Below are 20370 nucleotides of genomic sequence, written 5' to 3' on the forward strand. Positions count from 1 at the left end.
TCACAGTCTGGTCACACAGCACAAATAGTCAAACAACCACTCACACTCTCATTCACATCTATGGGTAAAGAATTTAGTGCACTGTAGTGTACCGCAGCAGTAACGGAGTGTTTTCCATTTTGTTCTGCCACCATTTCCGAGTCACACCATGTTCACCTGTTCGACACCTGGATTAACTTCCCCTAAGACCCATCTCACTGGGACGTGTGTCTTTGCCAATAGTGCATATCCAGGGGGATCTAATGCACCATTGATCTGTGAATGTGTCTGTATGCACAAACGTGTACACCATGCACAGCACATGTTGACCAGTGCATGTGCTGATACACTTTGAGGCCCAATGCCATGTGACACGCAAGCATGCATATGCAAGCGGGTTGGTGTGTGAAATGAGGCAGGTCATGGACATGGCTGCACTACTTTGGCAGATGTCACCTTGGTCGATGCGATCTATGAAGTAGAATTTACACAAATTAGGCACTGTCGCCCCTCCGCCTTCAAGCAACCCTGTACAGATCGAATCAATGTTCAAGCTCCTCGGGCTAAACAAGCTTCAAATCGATCTGCATGGACTTAATAACATCAATAATTCATATTGCTGGTTTTAGGAAATCTGATCAAATCGTCTACGTTTTGTGAACATACAGTTTCTATTTTGCATGTGACTTCTTTCTGTAAATGTTGACTGTGGACTGAGTGCCCTCTGTAGGCTAACATTTATTTCATGTGGCACTGAGGTTAAATGGAGTCGTATGGTCAACAACACTCTTTTTGGCTCACAGGCCTGACTGTTGGCTTTTCTGGTGCGGTGAAATCCCCTGTAATCAAGCGGATAGAAGGTCTGCTTTGAGAGGATTTAGTGCAATGTGGCAAGTGCCAATCTGACTGCAATCAGGATTTATGCAGGCCCAAGCTCCTGCTGGCATTCAGCAACTTTTAACATGACCCGACGATTGGAGACTAATCACAGCCATTCAGTCGCAGTCTTTTTTCTTTTAATTCAGGCTTTTTCACAGGCAATGTTAGCTAAGTTACTGAGTTGATTTATGCGTATTGTTTCCCATTAGGAAACATAGAATCCCTTGGTGTTTGACACAGACTGCCTCTATGTTAATAGGGAATGGTCCTAAACAAGGAATGAATGCTGACGAGTGTATCGTAGTAGAAATTAAATTAGTAGATTGCAATATACATTTTTTCATTGTACTTTTCTTAAAAGCAATTTGCAATAGAACATAATAAAATTATAATAAGATGTCATAAAATCATGAAAGATTACTGTTGTAACGTATCAATTAATTAGCAATAAAACAAATAAAACTAACAATATAACTAATGACTATTTTATTTTTGATTCATACGAAACTTATTTTGAGTAAGTGTGTTTTCAGTTGCACCAAACAGGTAGTGGTTGTGTCTCCAATATTTCAGAAAAAGAGGCAAAAATGTTAATTGCTGATTTCCATGTGAAAGCCATGTGTGAATATCCTGTTTTATCCTGTGTAAAACACAAAGATAAATACATCTACTTATTAAAGTGTAATACATTTTTAAATGTATTAATTAATTAAAAATATTCACATTTTGAGAGTCGATTAATCAATTCTAGCAGTTCTAAAAGTAATCTTAAATATTGTAAAAAAATTATAAAAAAATAATAATAACATTACTTCTGACTTCAAATGCCATTGTTCACTAGTGACAAAGAAAGCTCTCTCCCTGAGTTGCCTCTCCAGAAAACTCATTTGCTTCTGCAGTGTTTTGGCACAGAATTGCACATGACGAGATCAATCCTGACGAAGAGCTGTGAAAGGATCAAGATCTTATTGGCGGGGACGGCACACTGGCTTTAGTTTTTATATATAGCATTCTGGATCTCTCATCTCTCTTTTAACATTCTTAATTGTCAGACAATTATAAAAAGAAGTAAGCCACTGATTTGGATCACATGCGCTGTGATGAGTTCAATACCTATGGCAAAAAAGCACTCATATATTATGACCGCAAAGCATGCCGGGTAACTTTTGTTGCTCCTTCTCCAAACATGTTGTTGTTGTTTGTAACATTTTTGCTTGATTGCAAAATGTGTTGAGGAGGATGTCAGAAGTAAACAAGGAGTTAACATACTCTTGATATTTTTATTGTTCATGGTTCATATTGTGGTTGCAGCTGGACTACCCAGCATGCCTTGCGGATATTTGGAAATAAGTGATGAGTTTTGTTTGCCCACCCCAGTTATAGAGAATCCCTGAAACCAATGTAAAAAAAAAAGGCACAATAGAATAGGTTTGGAAGGCTGGAGGCAGTGGGACAGTGGGACACACACACACACACACACACACAGGCTCAGCCGTTGCTCCTCTGTCTGTCTATTATTGATGTTTGTCATGCAGGGTTCCCACTCAGCCATCTGTTCTCAGCTCTCCATTCCTCTTTTGCCTTAGATACTCCACTTTGGCAGGCTTGCATGAGCAGACCAGTGTTGTTTCATCAAAGTGTGAAGACTTCATAAATATACCACACGATCAAGGGGGCAGAAACCCGATGTGGGAAATGTAAAAGCAGAATGGATGCTGCTGGCTCTCTTCCAAGACATGCATTGACCATGGCCATGACTGCCTGTAATATAAACAACATTGGCAGTTATGATAGTCTGTCAATAGCTCTGCTGGTCATGTTATAAGATTTGATTCAGATATGGGATCAGATCATATTTGCTGTTTGATTTGAGTTATGTCAAAACTGATGTGCATGCATATTTGCTAAGTTGTGGTTACCAGGGGAAACACGTTCCTGGATGTCTTCTGGTTGGTTGCATGCAAGCGTTGATTATCTTTCATGGGGGACAGAAGCCACATTTGGCCAGTCTGGCATTTGGCCTCCTCTCATATATAATCCATACAGCCCTTTTCCCAGTAACACAGATATTTGTTTTATGATGTTTGTGGGACCTCAGCGACCACAACTGAAGGTTTTACCGTGAACCCTCAATGAAGCATTTAACCTTGCCGAGCATTACTTTCAGTGTTGCACATTCGTGCTCCCGCATGCACAAAAGCCAATGCATGTCACAAAAAGAGACTCATGTGCCTTCAATTATGCACTTCTCAATGACACACAGGGTCAGATGTGGGTGAGGGAGTGGAAATGGTTTTATGTGATGGCAAATGAGGTACAATATTAGTTTTGGGTTTTGGGAACCCAAGCTATCCCTCTGTTGTGTGCCTTTTTCATATTCCTAGAGGGGTAAAAGAAGCTTTAGTCTCTGGCTAGCCACAGCGTTAAGACCCCCTGGGGAGAAGGAGATGAGAGGGAAATTAATAACGTGTAAAGACTCCCAAGCTTTGACCGAACCAAAGGATCAGAAGAGGGCTGAGGAGAGTATATTAGAGGTAGGGAGGATCACAGAAACTGAGGCGGACAAAAAAAGCAGACAGAGAAATTTGACACCTAAAATGTTTAATGAACTTTTGGAGGTATGCTTTGCTGAAAGTAGCGGAGAAATAATTTTTACTTATCAGCTTTTTGAATTCATGGTATCGCTACTTAATCTATTCTTAATCTATTCTGATCATCAGATCAGAATAGAGTGGGAGTTTGATATCAGCTTGAGCAGCTTTGCAGCATCACTGTGTGAAGTATGTGCAAAGTAAACATAGTATAGTATAGTTTATTTGTTTCAAACATGAAGAAATGACATTTAGGAACATCACGTGGTTACATTTGCACAATTCAGAATGTCTGAAAAGAATAATAATATGAATAAATAATAATTTCTTCACTTAGATTGTATCATTTACATTTTGTTAGATTTATTTACATCCTGTGTGGGGAACAAAAGGCAAGTGTTTGCAGTGTTAAGAAAAAAGAAAAATGTAAGATATGATTCAAATTCAATAAAAGCAATACAGTAGGAATGTTATTACTTTTAATAAATACAAACTAGATTAGTAAAATAAAATTAATAATATATTCATTTATCATGTTTTATTTTTGTAAAACAAATAACATTAATAAATAAAATTAAATATTTATTATAGAAATACGGATGTCATATGTTTAAAATATTGAATCAGATTAACCAGTTTTCAATCGAATTAATCATAATTAATCACCATTTACAACTATTTGTAATATATATGCTAGTTTTTACTGATTTTATCAATAGAAAGGCAAATGACAGAACAGGATAATTTGTTTTAATGAGGGGTTGCTTCAAATACACCACATAATTTAAATTGAATTCACATGTTTTGAGTGTAATATCTGCGATTTTCAAGCACAGTTAAATGACGGTAAGACTATCTACTTATTCTTGTTTGTTGTTTTTCTGTCTATTTGGACACATATACATACATTCGCGCAGAATTAAGACGATGTTGTGATGTTCTGAAGTCGGAATGTCCGTGAACACACCTCAGGAATGAGGAAGTGGTGTGTTTGTGAGTTGGATATTGGTATATGGTGTTGGAATTACACTGCTGTTGATGTGTTCAGGTCATATAAAAGAGCATCAGACAGAGAGGTGTGACTCGGCATGATGCGCAAGAGTTCATTTTGTTAAAAATGTTACCCTTATTAATTACCACCATTGAGGTGTTAGTTTTGAAAGTCCTAATAAATATGAAATCATTTTTATGTAATGTTCATTATTGATATTAATTATTGAGTATGACTGTAATGTATTCATAGTTTTATACTTTAAAATATATGACTTATTTTCTTATTTCTCCACCAGCACTGCATTATTTTCCATACAAAATGAAACTAAGAACAGGATCTCGAGGTTATAAGCTCAAACAAAACAATACCAATGCATCTACTCCTCTTCAGTAGAAGTATCCTATATTTGAGAGGAACGACCTCCATAATTGCCTTTTAATCACTTTAGTAATGTGAGAACTCTTCTTCATTTCCTCTACAAACAGATTGCAAATTAGCATTTCTCGTGATGCCACAAGGCTTCATAGCAAGCGCCAGCATGCCTACATACAGAGCTTGCTTTTTCACATCATGACATGCGATTGTAACATGATTGAAACATTGACAGCGTACCTCATACTCAATGTCAAGCATTCTCTAAATTTAATTTGAAGAGACTTTTCCCTGTGATATGTGTAAGTCACGCTAACATGCCCAATGCTGGCACGTTCAAGTCTTGTCACCACGGGCCAAGCAGGATTTGGCCCTGCTCTGACCTCTCTGGATCGATGCCAGCAGATTCACAGCCCAGCTGTGTTTAGCCAGATCTGATCATCTGCCTGCCTGTCTAATTTAAATTCTTATAGCATGCTTTTTTTTTAGTTTGGATGGTACCAGGAAGATGACACTACACATTAAATAATAAACCATTTGCAAATAATAATGATGGTGGAAGTGTGCCAAATACAAATATTATTATTAGGGCTGTCAAATGACAAAAAAATGTAATAGATTAATCAAGGTTTTCAAATTAATTCATTATTAATCACCATGTCACACTGTCTGAAGTATGCCCATTTTTACTGTATTTTATTGAAAGAAAGACGAATGACAGGTTTGTATATATTTGTATGTATAAACATAGAAATTAACTGAAAATGTAAGATATAGCACACATGTCTGAAACTCTATTTACCTAACACTGGTTTCTTTAGTAGTGGTTAGCTCGGAGACCCAGGTTCGTTTCCTCTCCCATATTCCAAAATCATGTTAGGTTAATTAGCGACTCCATAGGTGTGAATGTGAGTGTGAATGGTTGTTGTCTATATGTGCCCTGTGATTGGCTGGCGACCAGTCCAGGGTGTACCCCGCCTCTCGCCCGAAGACAGCTGGGATAGGCTCCAGCACCCCCGTGACCCTTGTGAGGAAAAAGCGGTAGAAAATGAATGAATGAATGAATGGTTTCTTTAGTAGTGGTTAGCTCAGAGACCCAGGTTTGATTCCCCTCCCATATTCCAAAATCATGTTAGGTTAATTAGCGACTCCAAATTGTCCATAAGTATGAATGTGAGTGTGAATGGTTGTTTGTCTATATGTGCCCTGTGATTGGCTGGCAACCAGTCCAGGGTGCCCAAAGGAAGCTGGAATAGGCTCCAGCATACCCGCGACCCTCATGAGGATAAATAGTAGAAAGTGGATGGCTTCTTTAGTAGCGGAATGTTTGAGTGAGTGAATTTCCTGGGATTTTCCAGCACAAATGCAACAAATCCGCATTGATCACAACATTTCTATCTTGGAATTTTGTGTTTATTTAGACAAAGACATTGTGATGTCCAGAGTGTCAGTGAAAGCATCTCGCGTACTGATTAGTGACAATGAGGAAGAGTCATTGCAGTGACGAATGGATTAGAGACGTGTTTGTTTGGAGTTGGAGCTACTGTGTTTAGTGTTGGAATTGAACTGCTGTTTATGTGTTCAGGTCAGAATAAAGTTATAAAAGATTATTATAAATCATTATAAATGGGTTAAATTTAAACACTTCTTTCGTTTGCATCATTCTTTCTTTGTCTACTCAGCAAAATCCAACTTGCATGCATATGAAGGAGATGTTTGATAGCTGGCTGGCCCCTTATTGGAACCGTTTAAGCATGAACACGAACATTACGTGGGTGTTTACCCACACGCTGAGACAATCCATTATTTATTTTATTTGTGGTGTCAAGCAAAAGCCCTGTTAAGGTTGTCCCTCCATAGAGTAGCTGCCATGAATGCCCACCCTTTTCTCAAAAAGCCAATTCATCATGAGATCGGCTTGAATGAAGACACTCACCTCGAGTGGACATGAAGTGGTCGGCTTTGTCCTCACATTAACTATTCATATTTGCTCACCTTGAATGTTATTGATGTGCCACCGCCATAAATGCATGCATTGTGTTCTTACTAGTGCTGTGAGGCTGTGGATGACACACCTGCCGAGCAAGAGTGGTCGAGATAACAATTTTGTCCAGTCGAGGAGGCATCTGGCATGGCCACGCTGTTGTAAGCTGAAATACACCCACGAGTGGTTAATGAGGCGTCTGAGGCAGGACTTGTGATTTGGAGGGTCTGTTTGTGTGTTATGCGTTTTAGACAGGAGGGTCCCTCGTCGGCCTATTCTTGGCATCTCTAGACCGTGCAAGTACGCCATCTGTAGTCCTCAGCCATAAAGATGCCGTCGTATCTCATTTAAAGGCAGCATCAAATCATTTTTAAATGTGCACAGACATTTTATCCACATGCTAGGAGCAATACGGCACAAAGTAACAACAAATAAACTAAACTAAGCACACTATATATAACGGTTGTTTAGATTTAACATTATCCGACTGAGGAATAATATGAAACATTGAGAAATGAAGGGAGTTACAGCCTCAATAAATGATTATCATCAAATAATCTCAAGACTATTGAATGTACAAATAAACCCTCGGGCTTACATGTAATTAAACCTGCTCTCATTTTCTCTAAAATCAATTAACACTATGAAGGCTTCATCAATTAGTACACATTTACTCTGACTGTAATGTGACTGTAGCCTATTGTGGTACAACCACATATGAATGAAGGATTTCATTTTTATGACTGATTGTGTGTTTGTTTGTTGCAGGTGATCTCCACTCTGTCAAGGATCTCCCACCACAGCATTGCACAAATCAAAGGAATCAGGTAAATCGTATTTGTAACTGTATTATTTGAAGCATAAGATTTCACATTTGAATTTACACATAAGGCCAATTAGCGACTGTCATCTTGTTCGCTAAGTTATACTTCACATTCATTTTCACCTGTCACTCAAATGGGGTGCTGTGTTTATGTAGAGATATAAAGGTCCTGAGGGTGTAATGCCACCTGAGTCCCAGGGCTCCAATCTGGGCCGGCTCCATTCTTCTGAAGAAAATCATTCTTACTGCTTTTATCAACCCTGAAATAAGCTTCTGATTTCTCGACGTTCTCTCCAACGGCTTGGAACTCAGGGCTCACCAGCCCCGCGTAAAAAACATTTTATCTGTCTGAGTAATGAGTTGATGGTGCGCGCCCATTAGGAGCCACGCCAGGAAATGAAGGAAGGAGGGAGCGACAGAGAAAGCGAGCTCAGGCCTCTTGGCATTAATAAACACAACACAAGCTGCTGACTTTCGGCTGTTGACATTGACTGTTGTGAAGTGACAAAATCAATGCTTGCTTGACTGTGCTGGAAACGAATCTTTGTCCTCTAAGGCAACAGTCCCCAACCAGCCTGAACCCTGACCTCAACCCTAATAGCCTGGTTTGAGGTACATGGGTGACAAGTGTAGTGTTATTTTACCGGATCAGACGGGAACGTCTTCCAAGTTTTGGGTGGATACTAGGTGTGCCACAAAATTTCTCGTTCAGAAAAAAAGCCGTCTTGTGGGTACTAAGCCTGTGATGATAAGCCATCCATCAGTTCGTTTTCTCTGTAGCTTACCCTCATTAGGGTTGCAGGGTATGCTGGAGCCTATTGCCTAAATAAAACACTTGATAATTGTCTCCTGCTTCCACACAGGCAGGATGGGAGGTGTCAGCACCATGGCTCATTTGTTCCATAGAACAATGGCATGAACGGAGTGAGCTCTTTTGTCAGTTATACAGTCTCTTTGCCTTGGTGGGTAGAGCCAGTCCTGGTGGCATACAAGAGTGTAAAGTACACATAATATTCGTAATTCGTAAGACCCAATCTTGTGTATTGTCTCCTGACACCCTTAGTCATTAGTCATATTTACATTATGTAATACATAATGTTGTTCTTTACATCTTTCAAGCCAAAAGAGTGAAAATATAGTTGTCATATTAGGATCAATGACTATATCAAGCAAGGTCACATTTGCGCGCTGGCCCAAAGAAAACCTGTTAAATGTGGATGTTACAGGTCAGTGGTTACATATATACCAATATATGCATCGGTGCATGTGACAATGGCCTAGGGGAAAACCATGTTACTATGCGTTATATCTTGATGAATGGACTTACATAGATCGAGGGTGGGCAAAGTTTTTGACTCGCGGGCCGCATTGATTTAACAAAATTGACGGGGGTCTAGACTATATATTTTACAGTCCACCTGGAATTATTGTATTTGTAAAAGTGTCATGCAACCTGCTATTTGTGCTTGTGTCCCTTTTTTCAGGAGCACTTTGTAAACAGCAGACCACATCAAATAATCACATTGATAAAAAAAAAAAAAAAGCTACCGAAATCATGAAAAGGTTGGCTCAAGCCTTGATGCCAGGTTGTATGTTAAGTTTCAATTAAATACTCTGGAGGGCGGCACGGTGGTCTAGTGGTTAGCGTGGAGACCTCACAGCTAGGAGACCAGGGTTCAATTCCAGCCTCGGCCATCTCTGTGTGGAGTTTGCATGTTCTCCCCGTGCATGCGTGGGTTTTCTCCGGGTACTCCGGTTTCCTCCCACATTCCAAAAACATGCTAGGTTAATTAGCGACTCCAAATTGTCCATAGGTATGAATGTGAGTGTGAATGGTTGTTTGTCTGTGTGTGCTCTGTGATTGGCTTGCGACCAGTCCATGGTGTACCCCGCCTCTCGCCCAAAGACAGCTGGGAAAAGCTCCAGCACCCCCCGCGACCCTCGTGAGGAAAAGCGGTAGAAAATGAATGAATGAATGAATAAATACTCTGGAAAGAACGGGCGGGCCGTATTTAAACACTTGGCAGGCTGGATGCGGCCCCCGGGCCGTAGTTTGCCCATTATAGTTTGACATGCAGAAAACAATTCAAAATGTATATAAATGATGAATGGACATTCAAAGTTTACTTTTACCTTCATTGAAGATGTGATTCTTGACGATTGTGGCAGCAAGATCAACCACCACCACCTTCTTGTTTTGACCTGAGTTGTTTCTTGTATTCAATAGTGTTTCTTAAGTAATCTTAAGAATAGTTTTTAAGTAGCCTTATATTATATAAGATATAAGATATATTAAATATTCATTCTGACCTCCATCCATCTTCTTCCACTCAAAGTTTACTTTTACCTTCCACTTTTCCGGGTCCGGGTTGCAGGGAAGCCCAGACTTCTCAATCTTTGGCCACTGGAAGAGGTCCCACAGTGTGACATAATACTGAGGCAAATTTCTGCGTATGTTTTCATTGTTTTAGGGGTTTGGAGCAGCGTGAACGACCCGCCTTGTCAAAAATAAACCTATTTTATGGGTATCTCAATTGTACTGTATACTCGGGCATCATAGTAAAAGTTAATTAAAAAAACTATGTATCATTAGCTGTGAGAGCCTCTTAAATGTGCAAGCTCCTTCTGCATTTAATAACCCCGGAGAGACACAGTGCAAAAGAAATGGTTTGGAGTTGGTTGGAATTTTGGCATGCTGTCTCCACATTGTATGCTGAAAATCATAGATATATTTTTTAGCTTCAACATGCTTTGAAAGGCTCATGGGTGGTTAGAATTATATTTAAAGCTGTCTAAAACCACATTCATTTTCAACTAATTAGAATGCAAGTACTATTACTTTGAGAAAAGATCTTCTCGCCGCTCAAGGTGATAAATACCAGAAAAGTACCGGGTGGTCTCAAATAATGCTTACAGAAAGCACATCAAGCTTTCCATTGATCTTTAAAGTGACCAGTGTGCTCACAGCGAAGTTAAATCTCCTGGAATCCATGCCACAGACACATCCATCGACATTCTGTTGATCGCATCTTTGATGTCAGCTCAGTGCATCATGGCCTTGGTAGTCTATCACTGCATCAGCCTTCCAGTTCTATTTGGAAAGGAAGACTTTCTTTTGGCTTGTTGCCATCTGCTTTGTTCAGTACATGCTGTTCTCTGCTATGCCGGAAGGTGAAATGAAGTTAATTAAATAGATTCAGAACATTATTTCCCTGAATAGCAACAATTCCGGGCAAAATATTATTATTTTCATCATATAAATATTTATATATAATTCTACTTCAGAACTATTTCTTCAATGACTGACTTTGACGTTCTTTTTGGGCACTCATTACCATCATTAACCTTCATATTACATGTACATGACAGAAATCTACATACTGCCATATCTCTGAACATGTCCTATTGAGCTGTAATTATTTATTATTTTTTAAAAAAATTTAAGAGGCAAAGGGAGACTCGTGAATTTCAATTCAGAGCAATTTTAAGCCATAAAAACGGCCATTAGGTGGCAGAAGTGCATTTGATAAGAGCTTGGCAAGGATCTGACTAGAAAAAAAACACACGACAGGAAGGAGGAAGTGAAAGAGTGTTTAGGAGTGTCGAGTGCAGAAAGCATTGTAGGGAAATTTTAACACATGCATACGAACGCGAGCACACACTTAGTTCGGTTCCAAATGCGAAAACTGTAAATAGATCCTGGTGTTATATGTGTAAATAAATTGGTATTTGGATTTAACAACCCTTTTTGTGTTATTTAAGCTGGTATAGTTGTTTAGATATTTCAATTGTTGGAAAGGGAAAAAATATTTGTGTCGAAGCTGATTTTCTCCCTCAGGAATCGATATTTTCCAGAAACTTACTAACTTACTGCTAAAGAATATGCAGTCTAAAAAAAAAGGCAGAAAAAAAGGCAGTCTAATCTTTTTTTCGATGGGTTCCATGTTTAAATAGCCATAGAACACAATATTCTATGTCACTTGAAAGATGAGTCAACATCGTACTTCAGTACAACCTGAAGTATTTTTCTTCTTTCTGGCTGAGATTGAATGGGTTTACACCAAAACTCGATTTACAGAACAGAACTCGTCCGATAATTGAGGACCACCTCTACGTAAATTTGAATACACAAACAAAAAAATCACCATTCCATGTTGCTTTGAATATGCCACAGAAATTCTAAATAAAAGTATTTCACTATTAAAGATGACTTTGAAAGAAGTTCCAGGGTCAGTTTTAAAAGCCGGAAAATGACAGTTAAAGTGGCAAAGTGTGTAAGCTCGCTTGAGCCCCTGTGATTTACTGAGCGTAGCAGAACCAAAGGTGCGTCCAGGGACATGGAGCTTCCTCCATGGTCAGGTATTTGAGTCGGTTTCCCTTCTAATAACGACACCGTTGTTCTGCTCTTCGACAGTGGCTGATCAATGGTAGGAGCTGATGTTGGCTCAGTCCTGCACACGTTTGTGCCAACAATTCCCTTTATGCCAGAATTTACTTTATGGACTGTGAGGAAAATTCAACATGCTTAGGGGATTGTTAAATTTATAGTATTAATCGAAAAAGGGCTTGACAGTAAGAGGGCAAAACCTGCAAGAGTTAGGATATCTTTTCACCCACTATAAGCAGGCTTTTTAATAATCAATACATTAAGTTTTCTTCTGGAGAACTGTGTTTGTAATCATGTTTTAATGTTTTTTTTTTCATTTTGTTGTATTCCAGAAGTCACAAATATTACTGGAAAAAACATGCACATTTATGGAATTTCACAGTTGGATGGATTTTTTTAATTTCCAAATTTTGTTTTATAAGTAGTAAATATTAGGAAATCATATTTGAAATGATATCTTACTTTGGTTGAACGTCCATGAGTATTAAATCTTTTGCAGTGATGGGATTCATTGAAAAGGTACGGGACTCTCAGTTATGTTCAAATAGAAAATGAGGAAATAGAGCTGTCCCTCACAATATGGCGGTTTGATTAGCGCTAAAAATGAAGTCAAATATTGAAAGACACATGTATACACGTATGTAGTATTTTGGCCACCAGACGTCATTAATGTTCTGTTATTATTGCACTGAATGGAGTCAGTCATGGCATGTCAGATGGGATAGAGTGAAAATATGTTATCCTCCCAGTGTGGAAGTGGTATGTTTTTGGCTTTTCTTCCCCACTCCGTTTTAAACCTTTCTTGAGTTTAAAATACAGTACATTTATATTGAGGCTAACTAGTTAGCTCACTCATGGTTAAAGCTGAACTGATTTTAAAAATATATCACTGGTAAAAAAAAATAAATAAATCAAAGCTTAAACTCCAAGCATGATTGATGACAATAATTCTATGGTAGTAAAACACAATTTGGGTTTCTGAAAAAGACATTCTTTTGTGAAGGGATTTACGTGGCGTACTCGCGTTGAAAACATGGAGCAACACGCAGCGCCAGTAATGACGTGAATAGCCACGAGACAGGCTGTTAGAGGAGATCTGATGAAATTATAAACATAGTTCAATGGCACCTTGTTGCACCATTTAAGAGAAATGAAAACGGCAGCATTAGAGAGTGCTTGGCTCCGCAAAACAACACTGAGGTGATAGATACGAGGGCATGGCCCCACAAACTACTATGTAATTAAATTTTGCCCTGCGGGACTCCATTAATAACTTATAATATAGTGTGCATTTCATTGGAGGGGGTCGTCAAATGTGGGTGTGTTATTACGCTCTGGAGGAAGCATTGGAAGCTGCACTCTGCTCATAACAGTAGTGAAGAGAGTTGCATAAATCATGTGAAGTTTTCCATTATATTTTAACAACTAAAGATTTCATGAAGTTCCACCACAATTAGGAAGAAAAATGGTGCTAAATCTATGATTCAGAGAAACGTGGCCATGCATATTCTTCACAAAGCGGCAGAGATGGTTGACCTCTGGCTGCCGTGCTAAGCACTCATTAACATGATAGCTGTCACTCTGCTAATGTGAAGACTGCTGTTAGAACACACACACCTCTGGAGTCAATTCACTTCTTCTTGAGTCACTTTGTTGGCTTTTTTAGACCTTTTTGGGGCATTGTTATGATGGAAGATCCATGTTCGGTGTTGTAGGTCAGGCCAGAAGGTTCTCATCCATGATTCTCACAACACAATGTTTCCGCCTCTCTATTCGACCGTGGGGATTGTGTTGTTGTGGTCATATTCAGCATGTCCATTCCTCCATGCATGGGTGCTTACAAGCTCAATTTGAGTCTCATCCGACCGCATCACTTTCACTGAAGCCTGCTCTGAATCATTCACGTGTATATTATTTAACTCCAAACTGCAGGGTGTGGATTTTTGGTGACTGTGGTCCCTGCTCCCTTGATAATCATGAAGCATCTTCTCAACAATGGTCTTCATTAACATTACCATGAGCATTTCTGAGCTTTCCGGAGCGGGCATGATTGACTGTTTCTATTTCTTCAATTTTCAATTATTGCATCAACTGTGGTCTGTTTGTCACCATGCTTCTTGCTGCAGGGACCAGATTCATTTGTGTGCTTCATGGGTGCAATGTGTGGGGCTTATACTTCTTGCTGCTTGGTCACTTCATCAAATACACAGACGTTTACAAGCTTTAGTTAATTTAGTTTTTTTTTTTTTCTGTCTTCTTTCCTTGTCAAAATAAACTATTTATAAGGGCTATTCATGTCCTTATCGAGGCGTAAGATGACAAATACAGCATGGGAAGAAATTGCCATTTTCCTCTCGGTATTGATGTATAATATGCAAATATCCCCACATGGAAACAGGCTACTGTTGCAACAAAGTCAACACATTAAAGAAGTGTTAAGGTGAAAATGTTAAATCCTGGTAGTCAACCAATGAAAAGACGCTTACCTAATTGATATTCTTTCAGGAGTGTGGTTGACATTACTGCTAATCATCACCTTTGTTATTTTAATAGACTTGAATTGCACATAACATTGAAGTAATCGGTTGTAATTTGTTTTAATCACTTGTTCTGGGGGCAAAAAAACTATCATGAGAACCAATTATGAACTTTAGAATGTTTGCGGAGAGCACACATCTTTAGGATTAAGGATAAATCCACCCTCTTTAATGAGCTCATCAGTAAGTTGTTAGTTTTTATGTCCCTCACTATTGAGTCTGAGGTTTATTATGACTTTGGCAACAAGGATGTGAAATTTAAAGAGGGTCAAAATGAACCAACCGTTCTATATTATTGCCTTTTTGACTTGTAGTCGTCATAGTCCATCAATCGGCATCTAGAGTTTGCTGTCATGCTTTATGTTGTTCTACGTTGTCTATGAGAGTCCTTGAAATGTCCAACATGTTTGACACTGAACCATCAATCTGGAAAAATAATGTTTCCTCTCCTGGGCTTCGGAGAAAGTTAGTGATGGGAAGATGCTTTTTTTTATCTGTCATGAGTAGCGGGCTGACATGTTTTGACAATGTTGTTTATGACCGATGGGGTTCCCTCATAAATGTGTCCCACAGTGACAGCACAGAAGTGATGCACCTGGGAGTGACAATCTGACAGAAAGAACACACAGTTTGCCAAGTGTTTTTTCTTGTTCTTGAATAAAGTGTTTTTACCCTCTCATTTTGTCTTATTTTTTTGTATCAGGCCTTTCCCCACTGAGGACACAACCTTGAATGAGGACGATGTGTACCGGAGCCTTGAAGAGCTGGCAGAGTAAGTTGGCATTCCATGACACACACGGTAGTGACACCCATTCATTTGGTTTATCAGGAGACACCTCCTATACTTATATAATAATGTATAGCAGGGTGTAGGGGTTGCTAGGTGATGTAATCTTCTCAGCGGCGTGGTCTCAAGTCACGCGACTAGGACTCGAGTCAGACTAAAGTCACAATTTTAATGGCTTTGGATGCGGACTGACAATATCAACAAAGACTTTGGACTTGACTAGGACTTTAGTCTGATGACTTGATGACATTTTCAGTGAGTGTGTTGGCATTTTATTTTATAATTAGTAATTTATTAGTAATTTTATTTGACAATTAGTAATTCATAAGAGTTCTTCACTTGCCTCATTCTTGCTTCAATTGAAAATATCAAACGTAACATCTGATTTACTGAATGAGGTTTCGGACAATTGTCCAAATAGGGCAACTCAAAGTAGTTTAGTAGTAGTAGTAGTAGTAATTCATCTACAAGATGCTGATTAGACAGCACAATTATTGCACAGGTTGGCATGTGCAGTTTAAATGGTATTTGGTTTGGGATTCTATGGATTGGCGTTATACAGTGTTTGAGGCTAATGGGGATCACTTCAGACACTGACCTTTTATTGCAGCCAACCTACACAGATGGGTAAACAATAATTGAAATAAAGATAGACCATTTGTGTACGTAGCAAACGTTTTAGACTTTAGTTCAAAGTGTTTACATGACGTGTTTTCTCTGGGTTGTCCGGTTTCCTCCCACATTCCAAAAAACATGCTAGGTTAATTGGTGACTCCCAATTGTCCATAGGTATGAATGTGAGTGTGAATGGTTGTTTGTCTATATGTGCCCTGTGATTGGCTGGCGACCAGTCCAGGGTGTACCCCTCCTCTTGCCCAAGGACAGCTGGGATAGGCTCCAGCACCCCCCCCCCCCCCCCCGCAACCCTTGTGAGGAAAAGCGGTAGAAAATAAATAAATATATAAATGAATGAATGAATGGTTGTGACTTATAAGAATGTGAAAATCTAACTTGAGACCTGGCTTGGAATTGCACGTCTTTACCGGAGACATGACTTGAGACTTGGGATTAAAGACTTGAGACTTACAAAACACTGACTTTTTCCCACCTCTGAGTCATCTAATGGGCATAATTGGCCATGACAAAAAATTTGGCCACAGTGGTGATTCTCAAAAACTCCCACGCAGTGTTTGCGTGTAAACGGCTAAAACTGAGCTTTTTGGTGTATGTGTCATAAGAATTATGTGACATTATCTCATGTTTTTAAACCTTATTTATAACAGAACATGAAGGTGTTGGCTTTTATGTGCATTGTGACATGTGTTGATGTTTAGAAAAAAGATATGTGTTGTTTGGGTTACCCAGTATGCTTTACCCAAATTGCATTCGGTTTATTTGCTGAAACGGAAATAATTTAACCTTTGTATACACCTCATTCTGAAAGAAAAGTGCCAATCCAAATGGATATATAATCGGATTCACAGGGGTGGAATATTCCTTTCCCCAATTCGATTTAAGTGTCTTGTAGACAAGAGATTGAAATATTCCTGTCCATGTATACCATTGTTTTCGGAAAGGTCATTCAGAAAGAGGAAAAACTCACTTACATACTTGTTAATGCATGTTTATTTTAATACCCATATAGTAGTCCAAGTGTGTTAGTTATGTGTTAACAATTGTTGTGTTGTTATGTGTTTCATACCATGAGTAAGGTAGCTGTTTTGTGTAGTTTTGCAGCTGTGTTGTTGGTTGCAATAAGACTACATTCTTTCAGCAAGCTCCTGTGCGACTCAAGGGTGCCACAATATTGATGAACTTATATTGCGCAAACAAGTCAGTTGAGGTGTGAGCTCTGTAAGGTGTGTTAAGAAGCTGAGTTACAATGCCATTTGCTGAGCCAAATTTTCTCATGTTAACACTGAGGTTTTGAATGGCATCATGCATTTTTCCCCCCAAACAGTTGGTTGGATTCATAAGTGATAATTACAGATGAACTGATTATATCAAAATAACTAACGATATATCGTAGTTTTTTAGGTTTTCTTTGGACCAGTGATTGCTACTTCCAATTTTCTTCTACCTCTCTGCCCGTTTCCATGGTGACACCAGCAATATTCTCAGGTTTTCGGCCTGGTAGTCTCGTATGATATGGTTGTGTGGGTTTTGTCAGGTGTAAAAACGTCATACGGTCTCCTCCGTGTTGGCTGTGTTTCCAGCAGTGACACCTCAGATTAATGGAGAATAATTGGTTAACTGCTGTGAGATAGATGCCATTCATCATATGGAGATGCAGGGAGGAGAGCGTAAGACGGAAATGGAAGCATGCGGGCGGTAGACATACATCCCCTGAATGTGTGATTGTAACATTCTTTCAGTAGATGGAGCGTGTGCTGTCTCTGGATGAGAGATGAGAAGTGTCAGCCAAGCAGGGCCAGTGCAGTTTGCCTGACTCAAATCTACATAGACAGTGGCAGGAGAAATTGAATAATAGCTTGAATCTTAGGTAAACTGCATAAAATGACTTAAACAGACGTAAACAAGTAAGGATGCACCGATCAGTGTTTTATGCAGCCAATTTTGATACCCATCAAAAGTACGACTACCAGAGGCCCCAAAAATTGATAATAAAAAGGGGGGTTGCTCTGGTGCACATGCGATAATTGCAAACAACCGATTTACCGCCATTAATGCATTATTTTTCACACGTAAAATATAGAGCCCACAATCCCACAATTTTTACACGTGTATGTCTTTTTGCATCACCGATAATGTTTTTTCATGAAGCGTTGATATTTCACACTTTGTTCGGCACCATAGTTGCTGTGAGACACAAAAATGAAACATAAGTTTATGTTTCACTTAACTTCTCTACTGAGTCATATTGAGTCTTACATTATCATTCATTAGTCATGGAATGTAACGTTCGTGGGGAGCTAATATATAAATATAAATTCACAAGCAGCACCAGAAAGGCTGAACCCAAAATTAATACATTTTTGAGCGTATTTGTAACATAGATGTTTTGTAACACCCTGGCCACAAGCGGAGGGTGGAGGTGTTATTGACTTCATCACGCTGCTCTGCAACACGACTGCTCTTGACCTTTTAAAAAGACCATGTATGCATTTTGTTTCATCAATGGACACATGCATAATTGATTCATCAGCACGACCTGCACCGAACACAGTTAGACACACTTGGCACATAGGCCATACCAGTAATAACCCTGCACTCAAAGACATATTCATTAGCATGAAATATTGATGCATGTATGATTTAAAATAATACATGACTGAACTCTAAAAGTGAGATAGAGGATAATGATACTTTTTCCACATTGATGCCATTTTTTCAAACTGACATAATACTCCTCAAGAGCCTCTTAAAGGAGAATAAACAAGCAAAATCAGGACATATGGCATCATTAACACAACAGCTTGCACAGAATATTGTCATCGAAACTCAGCAAAGCAGCATCATTGAGCTTAATGTTAAAATGAAAAATTAAAAGAAATAGGAAAGAGTTAGTCGGATTCTAGATAGAATTTAGTAGCATAAAGTAAAAAGACAACAAAATGTAATGAATTCACTCTTTAGCAGCCAAATAAGTACAATTGATAGCCTCCAACCCTTTAAAGGTTTCAAATGGTTTTATCGCTCAATTCATCAATTCATGTAGAAGTGGATGTTTTCACACAGTCACGCAGCTTTAAGTAAATGTTTTTGTCTTCTTTCACGTTTAAAACAGACCACTTGACCTTGCTGCCATTGCAATGTCAGAAGGACTCGTGTCAAGTGAGGATTGAAGAATCGGGTTGTCTGAATGAGCTCACCTGTACAGTAAATGTCTGTTATTGGATTCTATGCTCCGTGAGCATTTGTGTCCGAGTCAATCGGAAGCCAACCTCTATCTAATTGAGGTCCCCCGGGTTAATGTGGTCAACCTTGGCTGTGCCTCGTTCCCTTTTGCTATGTCAAGTCTTCACATTGCTTAACTCACAGTCACTTTGGAATAACTCCATCCTTGGATTGACAAAGCATGAAATGGGGGCGGATCGGCCACATGCAGGCACCAAGGGAGTTTTTCCTGTGTAAAAAGGCACACATAGATTTCCATTTCCTAGCAAACAGTGTCACAAGCCCTTTTTGTCACCCCCACTGCAGTTTATTTTGCTCCATTAATCCCTTGGGCAGATTGACATTAAAAGTCAATAGCTTGAAAATAGATGGAGCCCACTGTGTGTATTAGCTGCTGCAAGGTTGTAAGTAAACTTTAGCCCCCATACCTGCATGAATAAAGTCATAGTAAATTATTTTTTAAATAATTTTCTTTTGAGCATCTGCCTGTAAGACATACTCTAATGCCCTGTGTCTATTTCAAATAAAAAGGCTGACTGATTTACAACCTATAATATATCCATAAGACAATATCCACTGCAGGAAGTATGAGGTTACATAAGGATATTAAGTTATTTTATGTTATGTTTTATTTATTTTTTTGTCCAATATGTCATATTTTCTTTTATTATGTCTACTGTATTCGGTAATAAAAATGTGAAGGTGACTATAGGGGTGTTATTTCTTGTCTACAGGGCTCTAATAATGTTAAAAACTGTATTTAGAAAGTCGTAAACAGATTTTTAGTGCTATAACTATGAACATATTTCATTCATAAAGAGGGAATCCTACTTTGCGGAAATTCACTTATCATGTTTGGGTCTGGAACCAATTAACCACGGTAAACAAAGGACTACTGTACGTATAAATGACGAAGGAGGGGAAGCGACAGCCACGCGACCTTCGTGTTTTGCTAACTTCTTTCTTCAAGTAGTGTTTTTCACCCCGAATGGAACGATGGTGGATTATTTTGCAGTCGTACTCAATATCTGTCCCGAAGCCTATTTGCCACTCAGAGTAACAGTGTCCTTGAACACCTCATAAGCAGCATTGACAGTCCCATGAGCACAGTGCTTGATAAATATGAAGATAAACATCATAAAATATAAAAAATAGATATTTGTCACGATTATTAGGTCA

At 38.9% G+C, this 20370-nt stretch overlaps 1 protein-coding gene across 11 annotated transcripts in view; it reads left to right on the plus strand.

Moving 5' to 3' along the window:
• The window catches only part of vav2 (vav 2 guanine nucleotide exchange factor), a 152629-nt gene that overhangs the window by 98580 nt on the left and 33679 nt on the right, over positions 1–20370 (plus strand). For all 11 annotated transcript variants that reach the window (XM_058050475.2, XM_058050490.2, XM_058050495.2 and 8 more), the window contains exons 4-5: positions 7568–7626; positions 15250–15318. In XM_058050475.2, coding sequence (XP_057906458.1) covers positions 7568–7626; positions 15250–15318 — 128 coding nt within the window. The remainder of the gene's footprint in view (positions 1–7567; positions 7627–15249; positions 15319–20370) is intronic.

Source organism: Doryrhamphus excisus, linkage group LG10 (genome assembly GCF_037039965.1).
Source record: "Doryrhamphus excisus strain RoL-2023G ecotype Guam linkage group LG10, RoL_Dexc_Guam_v1.1, whole genome shotgun sequence".
Lineage (NCBI taxonomy): Eukaryota > Metazoa > Chordata > Actinopteri > Syngnathiformes > Syngnathidae > Doryrhamphus > Doryrhamphus excisus.